Source organism: Spea bombifrons, chromosome 2 (assembly GCF_027358695.1).
Source record: "Spea bombifrons isolate aSpeBom1 chromosome 2, aSpeBom1.2.pri, whole genome shotgun sequence".
Lineage (NCBI taxonomy): Eukaryota > Metazoa > Chordata > Amphibia > Anura > Pelobatidae > Spea > Spea bombifrons.
In genome coordinates, this window is record NC_071088.1 from 113,151,269 (window position 1) to 113,164,693 (window position 13,425).

Below are 13,425 nucleotides of genomic sequence, written 5' to 3' on the forward strand. Positions count from 1 at the left end.
CCAGAGCAAATTATAGGGCAATAAGTACAAGTAACATATTGCTATTTTAAAACTATTTTTTTCAAATCTGTTCATCCTGCGCCCATAGCCTATTTTGGGGCATCTTTGAAGCCATCCAATTCAATTCACCCCCATCATTTTTGAAAACTAGACACCCTAGACATTTCAGCAACATTGGTGAGCTCAGGAGGTGATTGTTGATAGCTTCCTAAATTATTTATTGCAGACGGGCATTTTTAATTTTTGTTTTAAAAATATAATCACTGATTTTAGTGAGCCTTTAGGTCACTGATCATTGATCAGTCTCACCGATCAATATCCAGTGATCTAATCTAATTTTATGCATACACGTGGTTTTTATACTACACTTTTTTAAATTTTCTACAAACCTAGGAAAGGAGAGATTCCAATGGATTCCAAGGATTACATAGGAAAGGATTTTTGGGACATATTTTATATCTGAATATAATGTAGCAGTTCCTATTATAAAACATATTATACACAAACACTGAAATGTTATAAAGGGCTATAAAAGAGAATGAGGACTTGGGATCATTAGTAGCCAACAAGCATACAGTATTTGTATGGACGATATGCACTGAGCTCTTTTTTGGACTTTCCCAGGCTTACTTTGTAAAGTGACACAAATACCCTGATGTTTCCAATGTGCACAGTATTTCAGCCAGTACACTTAACAATTTACTGGAGGGTCGTGGGAGATTAAAGATATTCAGGCTTGTTGGTTTTTTTTTTCCGGTGTAGTGAATCTATCTGTGGCAGTAGTACCTCCCCTGGGCTATTCAGCCTTGCTCCTAAGTGATAGGAGCGCAAGATGTAAATTTAATACTTACTTTTTCACTCTTCAGTTTTTGGATATTACTGTGATATTCTGCACTAGAAGCCAGCTTGGGACTCTTTTTCTTTTCACAGATTTGTATGCACTTTATGGGGTTTACATGTTTTATTGTATAACTCTGTTCACTGTGTGTTCACTGTGGGTTATTTTGTTTGCCAGCCCTTGTTTGCCTGCTATACCCATACATGTTTGTATTACTAGGTAACAGTATCAGGCCATGTATTCTTCCTAATCATGTTGACACTGAAATGCTGTGATCACTGTCATTTCCCTAGTATAAGGATAAAATGAAAGCACCAACTGTGGCCCAGAAGGATAACTCCATACTGGGATGATTAACCAGTCTAATGGCCCATCTTTGCAGATTAAGCAGCTAATCAGGGCAACCATTCGATGATGTGGGAGTATTATGTTAATTTATGTATAATTATCCATTTTCATCAATTGTACTTTCGATAAAGTCCCCTTAAGGCTTTTCGGGATGAAGGGAAATACATACACACATAATCTTTGATCATTACAGGCTACAGTTTTAAAACAAAAAGCATGACTGTCCAGCCATTGTACTATTTTTTCCATCAAGTAACAGAAGGTGGTTATCAGCCTACTTTCTGTGAAGTCACAGAACTGACACCTGTAGCCATACAGGAATACATCAAACTATAATGTACTGACGAGATTACATGTATACAATACATAATCCTAAATTCTGAGAAATGTTAGGAGTTTCTGGCCAGATCATAAATATAAAAATAATTATTTCACTTACCAGGGTTGGTTCTCCAACCAGTCAGCCAGCAGACCACGTATCTTTTGTGGAAAATCCTGATACAACCTTTCAAACTGCTTGGATGGCATCTTGGACACATAACTCCATAAAGAGACCTTTGCCATTTTGCCAGGAGTGTCCCCTATATGAAGATTAAATACAAAGTATGTTATTTGTTCTGAAGTTTTGAAAACCTGTGTGTTTTCTCATTGTAGTAAGAAAATGTAGATATCACCCCCTAATGTTAATTAATTTTTCATTGGCATGTCATCCATTTGCTATGTGGATCATGTAACTTTAAAAGGAGCTGTGTGGTTGTGAGGAATTATTTATTATTAATTTGCTTACCCCTTAGCAGTTTTTGGGCACTGTCCCAAGTTACCACTTTTGCTAGCAGTGGGGATTATGGGCCAGTTAGTGAGACCCTCATGGAAATCAAAGGCGGTCTGCACATTTTCTGAATGTCGTGAGGTGGCTGTTTGTGTATAGTAGATTGCCTCATCTTCAGTCATCCCTCCCAGCCCCGCTGCCTTCAGTGACACCTTCTCAAGTACCTTCTCAAACAGGTACTTAGGTCAACCTTGGCCAAATTGCAGAAACATTTAAAAATTGTACTTCTGTGTCTCCCAGTTTATCCTCTACATAGTTGTAATAAGCGTGTATATAATGTATGTACCATAGAACTGCACATTGTAGTTTGTATCATAATGAAATTAAAGAGGATCATTCACCTCTTCCCAAGTCCAAGATTTTATAGTTAAGGTATATAGACAAAATAAACCCTGTGTTTACAGTGATTATATAACAGTGATATCGCTGGCCTTGCCACTGTAAGATATAGATCTTAGCTTCCATGGAGGTTAAAGGGGAAGTCCCATTGAAATATTTATTTCACCTTGAGCATTAAATATAGTGATAGTAATGTATTATGATATTGACAAAAACCTGGTTTCAGCTCCCTTTGTTCCAATAAAATATCTTTATCTGCAGACTTGGAAGTAGGGCAACCACATTGGCCATGTTTTCCATGACGCATATAATTTTAGGTATTGCTGGCCAGCCCAGGTAAACTGCTGCTCTGCTGTATGTGTGATGTATTGACTCATAGAAGGAAACCAATTAGTCGGTTATACTAATAACCGGTTATACATCCCCCATATCTGAGCTGGTCAGCAATATGTAAAAATTATGTGTGTCCTGGAAAACATGGCTGATGTGGTCACCCTTCCTGGAAGCTGCCATTGTTGTCAGTCATGCTATTTTGTGTGATTTTCCCCTGCTCAAACACCACACCGATCTCATTCTTTATGATAATGCTAATTGCCTTCTTCCATAGACTTTCCTTAGTCAGAGTGATTAATTCTGAGTCATCTTAGCATACATACAGCATGATAAGGAGTCAATGTGTTTGTCTAGTAGATTTGGTTACGATAATAGATTTGCCAGAAAAAAATTATACAAAAAAAATAGAACCGTTTTTTATTCTTATGCTAATAATAAAATATGGTAGGCTTCCCTTTAAAGTTTTAACTAAATATCCCGATAGCAAACACACTGATTGCTAAACAAAAACCGCAAACTATAGACAGCTGAGACAACTTGGTTCCCCTTTAATAAAGTAAAATATAAACAGCATTTTCTTGATTTTGCCAAACATTCTCTAGGGACACTCATGTTTGTATTCCAAATCATCTCCCAGAAGTGAAATATATAATATTTACCTTTCATGATTAAAAGGGGAATGAACCAACATATACAATGGTTTATAATAAGCCCAAATGGTAATGTGAAATGTTTTTTATTGAATATTTCATTAAACACAGTAAAACATGGTCCATTTTAGGAGAAAATCTTGACAAGGCACATAGACACTTTTAAAATTAAAGGGAAACTCTCACCATGTTATTACTATTATAAAGTTAAAATGTTTTCAAAACTATTGTGCTGTTTTCAAACAGCACAAACGGTTCTAGTTTTTGCATAATGTAAAGGTTTATATTAACCATTCTTAAGTGTTCTAGCTCTTCTATGTTAGCCCACCCTAGCAAACTCTCCTTACCATATTGCATGTGGTAAGCAATACAGTAGCTCAGTTTTAATCACCCAGTTGGAAACTCGAACTAATAAAGTCTAAGGAGGATCATATTATATTAGAAATTACACAAAAATCTGATCAGGGTGGTCTCTGAGCAGAGTAAGTCATCCAATATATGATACGACTGATGGTTTCCTTTAGATAAAATACGTTTATTGGAATACAATAGGATAAAACCAGGGTTTTGTCAAAGGTAACCTACATTACCACACACAGTGCTGTATATTATGCTCAAGTAATTTTGTTTCCCCCCAAAAAAATTGCATTAAGCGTACAGATGCTGATAAGTCTACCTTCAACAATAGATGACGAAAAGTTTGAAACTTCAAATGCTGTTCTTCCTTCAGCTTCTCATTTTATATGATTGAAGACTGAGTGCATTTCCACTATTTATGAAAGCATGGCAGAATTGCCTGCATAACTAATATCAATAACTAACCACAGTTATACTTCATAAATAACATGCCACCCATGCATTACTGTCCATAACTTGTCAACATGCCAGTGAGAATATAGATCTTAATGCAAGATAATGCAGATAATAATGAGAAATTCAGACATAATATCATTTCAATGTGCATTGCAAATGTGGGTTTGCAGTTATTTATGAGTTTTCAGTATGTATTCAGACCAACAACAAAAAAAATGTCTGTATCACTTTGTAAAAGGTTGCATCTAGACAGTCTATTCTATGATGAAATGCTTATTTTAAATTCTGTAACATTGGGTCAAGTGGAGTATATCCAGTACTGTAATATAGCTTTCCTTGGCACAGCTTGTTTCTTCATGTTACTTTCATGAGGAGAACTCGGATGCACCATAAGAATAGAAGATCCAGGTCATCGGATATTTTCGTAGAAGTAGCACAAATCAGTATGTGGTTTCAGAAACCCTAGGGTGATAGAGAATGTGCTGCACCAAATGGAGCTATGAGCTATAAGAATTTGGGGACCAATTGCCATGTTGTTAATTTACTCAAATATGTAAATATTGTTACTCGGCTTGATTGGTTGACTCAGTCTGGCTATTGGACTGAGGGTGGTAGGCAGCTGAAAGAAGGATCACAGCCTCCTTGGAAGAGGGTGGGAGAACAACAATAAGGCCTGAGATGATTAAGCACAAGAAGAGGATGAAGGAGCCCTTGTGGTACTGCATGACGTTTTAAAATGAGCACAAGTGGTGCAAGCCTAAATAAACATTGTGATGTCCTTAAAAGGTGCAGGCCATCAGATCTGCTGAGATATATGATGGACAGCCTTTTGTGGAGACAAAACCACTTTGCAAGGTGGAGAATTGCATTCAGAGTGATTTTGATCTACAATAGCACTTGAGCATTAAGGACTGCAAGAAAGCATAAAAAGAGACTTTATAAATTCCGGGATGGACAAAGTCTTAATATTTTTTCTGCCAGGTCTGTATGTCATTTGAAAGTTGAATCAATAGGAGAATAAAGCCAATTCACCTTATAAATACTGGGCTATACGTGTGGACAGTGAAGATGACATGCAGGGGTAGCACCACGTACCAGGAGTGGTCTACAGTCTTTCAACACCCACTTAATATCCAGAAGTAAACAGTTTTAACGCTGCAATTTTTGAAAACTAGCAACTACAAAAATTGCAGCAAATGTAGAACAGTATTTCAGTATTTCTTTGACTAAGGATTACACCAACCCCAAGCTTAGAGATGTTCATTTTGATAACAAATACATGGTCATGGTCAGGTTGTGCTAAAAGAAAACGGTGATGGGTGCCACAATCTTCAAAAAAATAACAGCTTGACTCTGGAGCACTGGCATTGACAAAACTCAGGGCTGGCCCAAGACATAATGCCGCCTGGGGCGAAGTTTAAAATGCCGCCCCCCCCTGCCGACGTCAGGGGGGGTGGCATTTTAAACTTCGCAGACGCCATTATCTACCCTATCCCCCCCTCCCCCTCCCTTTGTACTTACCTTTAAACAGTCCTGCGGCGAGTCTCCCTGCTCTGCCACGGTGCCGGCTTGTAATGCTGAGCGCCGGAAATTTACGTCACTTCTGGCGTTCAGCATTACAAGCCAGCACCGAGACCGAGCTAGAGGGCTCGCAGATAAGAGAGAGGGTACTGACAACTTGGTAAGCGAAAACCACTCGGCGCCCTTCTCTCTCTACTCTGCTTTTTTTTTAACTGTACATTGAATCAAGTTTTGAAAGAGTTTTGGAGTGCAGGAAGAACATTTTTCTTGAGGACAGACCATCTTGAGATCCCAGGATTGGTGTTTCCAGGCTGGTTGAACTTTAGCAAAGCTACACAAAGCCATGTACACCTTCGGACCATAATAAAAACAGAAGCTTAGGTTTCTCCTATGAACTTTCTCAGCCTTAATAACAAAATGATATGTTGCCAAATATTGGTCAGAATGGTATCTGCTGCATATCTACTGACTTGACTGTTCTAAAAAACAGGAGGAATTAATTTTCTTCCACCAAAAAGTTCAGCCCAGGCCAAAGCTTACAAAGTGAGGAGCAAGATGATGAAGAAGACATTTTGCTAATTGCTGGGAAAACCTTAGTTGGTTACAGAAATACAACACTGGTTCAGGAATGCTTGGGATAATTTGGGAGAAATGGAGGCCTTCATGCCATAAGCACGTATTCCCTTACGGTAGGTGTCAAAACTGAAGGTAACAGATGGAGAGACCCAGGAGCTGGCGTGGGAAGATATTTTTTTTAACATATTACTGCTCCTGAAGGGGATGAATAATCCCAAATTTGTGCACGTAAGGCCAAACCACAAACAGTATGTTGTGATGACAGCACAAGAGATTTCCTAGAGGCCTAGGGGGTAAAAGTACAGCCCTGGAGGGAGAGAATAGGATGGAGGAGCACCATGAATGAAGTGCAGGACAGGTACCACCCTAGAGTGTTTCTTAGAACGGGTTAAGGTATGACTAAGCAAAATTAATACCCCATGCATGTACAAGGCAGGATATGGGAGGGGGTAAATTAGCCTCACTAGGGGTATATAAAGGTGCATATGGGACAGGGGTAATCAATTCTGAAAAGAACATTTCCGCCTATCCCTCTCCTAATTTTTGCATTAGCCGGGTGCTCGGGTTTGAGGCTGGTACGGTACAGGAGTTAACCATCTATAGGTATGGTTACTTGTGGTGCACAGAGTTGTAAGTGCAGGACACTCCAGGGGCATTCGCCCCCCTGAATCGTATGGTTGTGTGGCTGCCTTGCTAGGAGACGCCGGCAGTTCCAGCAGGGATATAGGTGGATATAACTTACTTGGTTATAATTGTTATGGTTTTTGTTTTGACAGTAATGTAGATGGTATTAAAGCTGTTTATTTACATTACATTTCAAAATGTGTTTGGCAAATAAATGGTTACAATTGATGTTAAACATTAATAAAGTTTGTTGAGTGTCGCGGTGCTGTGGTAATATGTGGTCCGCACCCCGGACAAAATGCATCCATAGCTGACGATTAATAAAAGTTTTAAATAAAGAATTGTCTCGTGTTATTTGGGGGGGGGGGGCAGAAAATTGGAAGCTACTTCATTCAAGTGATTAGGAAAGCATCTAATGTGCATCAGAGCATACCATGAACACAACAATGTCACCCTTTGGGATGGGGAAAATTCTGTGGCCAGACATAGGGCACAATGACACAGTCAATAGCATGCCTAAGTAATTGATTTCTGTAGTATCTTGCCAAACCTAGATGATTAGTCATAATTCACACATTCCTTGATTTTTGCGTGTTGATTCTAGATTTTTTTTCCCTTTCCTAATAACTCAATGTCAGTAAGTATTTGAAGAGGGTATAACAGCTTGAAGAATGTGATGTGTATTAAAAAAAAGCATTTAATTAAAACATTTTACATCTGCAAAACAGCTTTTTCCAGTAACATACGTCCCTTATTGTTTATGAGAAATCTGTTTTTTTATATACTTAATATGTCATCATTCTCTGCTTTCTTCATTCCTAGTGGATAAAGCTAGAGAAACGGAATCATGCTGTTGCAATGAATTCCTGGAGGAAGTTTGTTGCCAGGAATGTGAAATTTTCAGCAATACTTCAGTGTAACAAATAAAGAGAAGTCTTTTAAGCACAGTGAAGTTTTCTTATTCATTTAAGTTACTAAAGTTAAGAAATCTTAATTTTGCTATCATATTAACCATTCAGGATAACCTACACAAAACATGTGGATATTTTATTAGGCACCAGATGTAAAATGCATGTGCTTGTTGATTGTTTTTACTTTTTGGAGACATTTCCCAAACCTTCTGTATTAAAATGTGATTCTGGAGCAAAGTATGCTTGTTGCACTCTCAATGGGTTTTCTTGCCTGCAGCCACCCCTAACTGCTTCATTTTACAGAAACCCTGTGTCTCTATGCAGATGTTGTTACCTTGTAAATGCAGTTTTAGTGTTTTTCCACCATGTTGTCGCTATTACGCTGGTCTCTAAGGGAGGTCCTCACCGCAGAAGTTCTTCTGCCCAAGCTACTGCTGCTGAGAGAGGAGCTCCCGGCAACAGTAGTCCAGGTGTTACGACAGGGCCTAGACAACATGAACCCACAATGCAGAGATGTTTGTACGTCACAGATAGTACAAGCAGGAAGTCCAAGGTGGAAGAGCGGTACAGGGCCAGAGGCAGAAATTGTGGTCAGGAGGTAACGAGGTTGGGTCAGGCAGCACAGGAGCAAAATCCAGAGACAATCCTAGGTCGGGGCAGGCAGCACAGGAGCGAGAACCAAAAACAATCCAAGGTCGGGGCAGGCAGTACGAGAGCGTAGTCAAGAAGCAATCCGAGGTCTGGTACACAATTATAGCAAATGAGATACAAGGCAGAGAGTATAAACACCCAGAGTACATACAGTGACTCATTGAACGGGCACTGAAAGAACCAAGGAGTGGGTTTAAATAGGAACAAGGGCGGGAAAACGGACTGGGGGCCAATGGGATAGGCAGTGACGTCATTGCGACCGGCGCCAAAGAATGGCATCGGTGCAATCAACAAAACAAACTAAAACAAGTGCTAAACCCGCGAGTATCGCGGGTCTAGCACCCATCAACAGTAGTAGAGCGCCGCGAGCGTGTCGCAGCACCTCGCTTATTACTCTGCGAGTGCTGCCGGCACACCGCGGCAGCTCTCATAACAGTATTTCGCCGTCGTGAGCGGCTCACGGCGGGTCGCATAGACGAATGCGACCGCTGTGAGCGCGCCGCGTCTACACGCACGCCCCTCCGTGTGCGTGCAGTACGCACGTAATTTCTCCACTTCACATAGCTGCCACAGAACATACAGGGGATTTCAACCAGGGAACATTGGTGAGACATTTAACTTTTGGTTGTAAGACAATACTCATTTGGAAATATTATTGTATTAAACACAGTGTAAATGTCAAAACATCTTGGCCTATCATTCAGCAACTAAATCAGTGGGGAGCAATGGCCTCTAGCAGCTGCCTGAAGGGCTCCCCCTCAATCATGGAGAAGGAAACACATCTGACAGCGATATGGTAACCTAGCATTCGGTTTAGTTTATCTGACTAAAGCTTTGACATGTCCCTCAAGAGGAAAGCCCCAAAGTGTTCTAGTGTAGGCTGGTTCAGTAGATCTCCCTGCTTTGCTCTTAAAGAAGGCTGATGCATTACTGGAAGATGTGTTTCTTGACTCCTACAAGTCTGGCTCATAATCTAAATCCAGGTCATCAACCTTGTTGACGAGCATATCCTTTTCCACTTGGGCACAAGGAGGAGTAAGGTCCACTCCTGTTGCAAGAGTAGCCCTTCCCTATGCTTACTCACTTTCTTCTGGACCAAAAATAATAAAAAAAAAGCTCCTTCTATCATGTGATTATACCTGCCCATCTTTGTTGGTTTCAGTAAGGGTTACACACCCGCCTACATGACTTCTCTCTTCTCCGTTATGTCCAACTCTCACCAACTCTACCCTCCTTCAAACGCTCCCTAAAAATCTCTCTCTTCAGAGAAGCCTACCACAGACATAAAACATCAAAACTTCCCTCTGACCCACTTACAACCCTTATCCCACCCTACATTAACATCAGTCACTGCCACGCAGTCCTCACCTCCCCTTATCCACCTCGAGCCCCTCCATTCCTCTTGTATCTTTATGTCAATTTCTGTATTGCATTTGTCGTTATCTGTAAAATTTTCATCTTGTACAGCGCTGTGGAATCTGTCTGCGCTTTATAAATAAAGTATAATAATAATAATAATAGTGGTGGCACTGGTAGTAGTTTTATTCAGTGCTTTACCATAGAATAACTTACAATAGTCCCAATCAAATCAACCCCAATTTAATGTAATTTCTAGGAATCCAGAAAATAAATATAAATAGGAGAGAGGGGATCATGGCAAAGAATTAAGTCGAACAGAGATGAAGTCGATGTTCAAAATCAACACTGTTTCCCCTAGGGGTTTAAACATAGATTTCGAAATCAATTAATTTTTGAAGACTCTTCCTAACATGGACCAAATAGTATGAATTTTTAGAATTAAGATATATAACAATAAGGGTTGAATTATTCTCAATCTGCCATACAAGATTAAATATTTGTTTTATTTATATATTAATTAATTTGTACAGATGTAATTTTGGATTTATTATTGAAATTTTATACAGATCAAAAAGAGGTAAAAAAGACTGCGCTTAAAATAACAGATATAAGATAACCAATAATAGTTAATAAGCTGCTATGGTGAGAAGCTCTTAAAAGTGCATTTAAAAACTTCCCCAACTAAATATGCAATAGTACAAATGTAAAACAATAAAAAAAAAAGAGTATTTCTCTAGCAAAGCGCTTATAAAATATTAAATCTATAGATTATAAAGTAACCTTAAAATACTTAAATTCAAGCGTGCATAGGTCGGTCAGCGGTTTTTTTTTATTACATTTTTTCAAAAGTAACATTTAAAATAAATAAGAAATTGTGATAAAAAGTGATCAATAGGTTGACTGGGATGCATTTCGTCAGTCCATGACTTCCTCAGTCAGGGCACTGACTGAGGAAGTCATGGACTGACAAAACGCGTCCCAGTGATGCGGTAAATTGTATTGGCCGGCTTCAAAGATACCCGAAAAAGCACATTGGGCAGAATGACCAGATTTGAGGAAAAAGTGGTTTTGAAATAGCAAAACGCTACTGGTACTTATTGGCCCATAATGTGCAGAAAAAAGCAAAAAAACATAAAAACATTGGGTATTTCTAAACTCAGGACAAATAGTAGAATCTATTTAGCAGGTTTTGCAGATGAGTGAGTCATTTAACAAAAAATCACTATATTTTATCATTTTTAATAGTAAACTAGATGATATGATAAAAATAATGGTATCTAAAGAAAGCCCTGTTTGTCCTGAAAAAAACTATATATAATATGCGTGGGAGCACGAAATGAGAGTGAGAAGAAAATCACAACTAAACAGCAACACTGAATGTTAAAAGAGCCATCGTCCCAAAATGTACTATGAGTAAGAAACAGTCTTTCATTAAGGGGTTAAACCTATTTTTCTTACATTGATAGAACATTAGTCTGTCTAGCAGGTTAACATGCTTTTGTTATGGCCAGTCAATAATCAAATCAAGGGGCAACAAACCTTAACTATCTGGGCATTATTTTCCCTTCAAATGTATTAAAAAGTATTTGAATTGAATTGCAGTTTTAAATAGAAATTATATCATACAACATTCAATGTTCAATTCACGGATATTACTACACAACATTAGCCACAAATTTGCCAAGAGAATACTTCCTCCATAGCTATATTACATGTTATGAAACATTTTGTCATTTTTTTTCTGTTATGTCAGATAGTTCCTGTCCACTACTGTGGTAATTTACTTATTTACTTACTTTATAATAGGTGTACATGGGTATATAATCATTCGTCAGGTTTCCTTGGGTTTGAAGTCCATATGGAAGTCACACACACCAAGGCTCAAAGGCTTAGATGCTAAGTAACAATCACGTGTTACTAAGAGGGAGGAAAGATACCTGTGTAACAGACTGCCATATTTTGCTGTTTGCTTTAAGTTGGAGATTTTTAACTTTGCCCTTTTTCCATGTCATGTAAGGAGGAGGGGCTAGAGTGGCAAGAAGAAGAGGACAGGAGTGAAGCCATGTTCTCTGGCTCTGCAGAAAGAAAGTGTATTCCTACTGGGTTTTTTTTTCTGATTATCCACTTTTACTGGGACATTGAAATAAAAGCAAGGGAGGTCTAATGCACTGCAAGTACAAGAGTTAGAAGACTGTCATTTTATGCTCAGCTCCCTGCAGATTCTGGAACTTTCTGCAGTTTTCACGGCCTGTCAGCAAAAGGAAGAGAAAGGATTGCTATCCTGCCCTCCATTTTGCTGGACTTCTGGATCTTTCTGGTAAGGTGCGCTCACAGCCTTGTCAAGGACCAGGGGAATCTGCACCTAGCCAGTTTTCCTTGTTTGTTAGAAGTGGAGATATCTACAGTTACAGGTGTCATTCAAAGGTACTATCTTCAGAGATTACTTCAGACTTTTTCCTCATTGTATCTACCAACATCTAAGGGCCCCAACGTTGTGCACATAAATCACGTGCAGGTACCCATGAGTTTATAACTGTTTAAACATAGTTTTTCTCATGTTATTAAGGGAAATGTATTGGCTGCATTCCTGCTGCTAAAGACTCTTGTGACTGTTTTATTCCTATACCAGGGACTTTATCATCATTGCACATTAGCCAGGAACTGCATGGTTATTTCTGCTGTTATATGTGTATCTCTTTAACCACAATACAGCCTGTATTACCATGTCTGTACTTATTTCATGTCTTTGAGGTTTTATTCAGTGGGGTGGGTTTCCTATAAATAGAAGTTGCACTGAGTGGAGGCACTGTGTTAGAAGAAGATGTCCCGTTCTCCCAACTATGGCGGAGGCTCAGGATCCCTGTCAGCGTCAGAAGATGTAACTTCTGCCAACTACCGTTTGACGCCAGGAGTAGGGGTTACACCTGGAACAGTCTTCCAGCATAGGTTGCAGAAGTTAATGTATTGGGGGTCTGACTGCAGGTTAGGACACTCTAATGTGAGTACTTTAATATGCATTCTTACAAAACTGGAAAAAAAAACCTTACTCATCATCTGCAGCTATGCTGCAAAATCTTCTTTATTCCTCCATAATCTGAAATTTCTTGCCGCTGATTGGCTGAGGTTGTCAATCAGTGGCAGTAAAGTACTTCCAATAAAATCAATGGGAGTAGCCGATCGGTGGCAGGAAGGTGCTCTCATTTAAAAAAATTAGGAGGAAGACTTTACACATGCATACTGAGGTCCAAACAGATCCCTGCACACAGCATTCATCCAACCGTTGCTGGACCTGACTGGAGGTGAGTACATCCCATGCAGGGAGATGCATTCAGCTAAAAGCAATTAATGTAAGGCATCTAGCTGGGGGGGGATGCATTTGGGGGATTCTGCAGAATCCCCTCCTGCATTTGCACAGGACCACAAAATTGAACATCTCTTAACAGTGTGTTCACAAACATCATACATTTTGACCGGGGCAGAGTTGGCAGCAGAGGTACAGATAACAATCTGGAGATCAATAAAAGAGGAGCACAAAAGATACAGTAGAGCAGGGTCTCTGGAATAACCTGGCACTGAAGGTGCTTTGGGACTTTATCGTTCCAAGTGAACAAGAAAGCACCTGTTGCTGGGGTA

At 39.3% G+C, this 13,425-nt stretch overlaps 1 protein-coding gene across 1 annotated transcript in view; it reads right to left on the minus strand.

Annotated features, from left to right (window-relative positions):
- The window catches only part of STAT6 (signal transducer and activator of transcription 6), a 56,508-nt gene that overhangs the window by 30,602 nt on the left and 12,481 nt on the right, over nucleotides 1-13,425 (minus strand). The window contains exon 2 of the mRNA XM_053456037.1: nucleotides 1,626-1,767. Within this exon, the coding sequence (XP_053312012.1) occupies nucleotides 1,626-1,750 (125 nt within the window). The 5' untranslated portion in view covers nucleotides 1,751-1,767. The remainder of the gene's footprint in view (nucleotides 1-1,625; nucleotides 1,768-13,425) is intronic.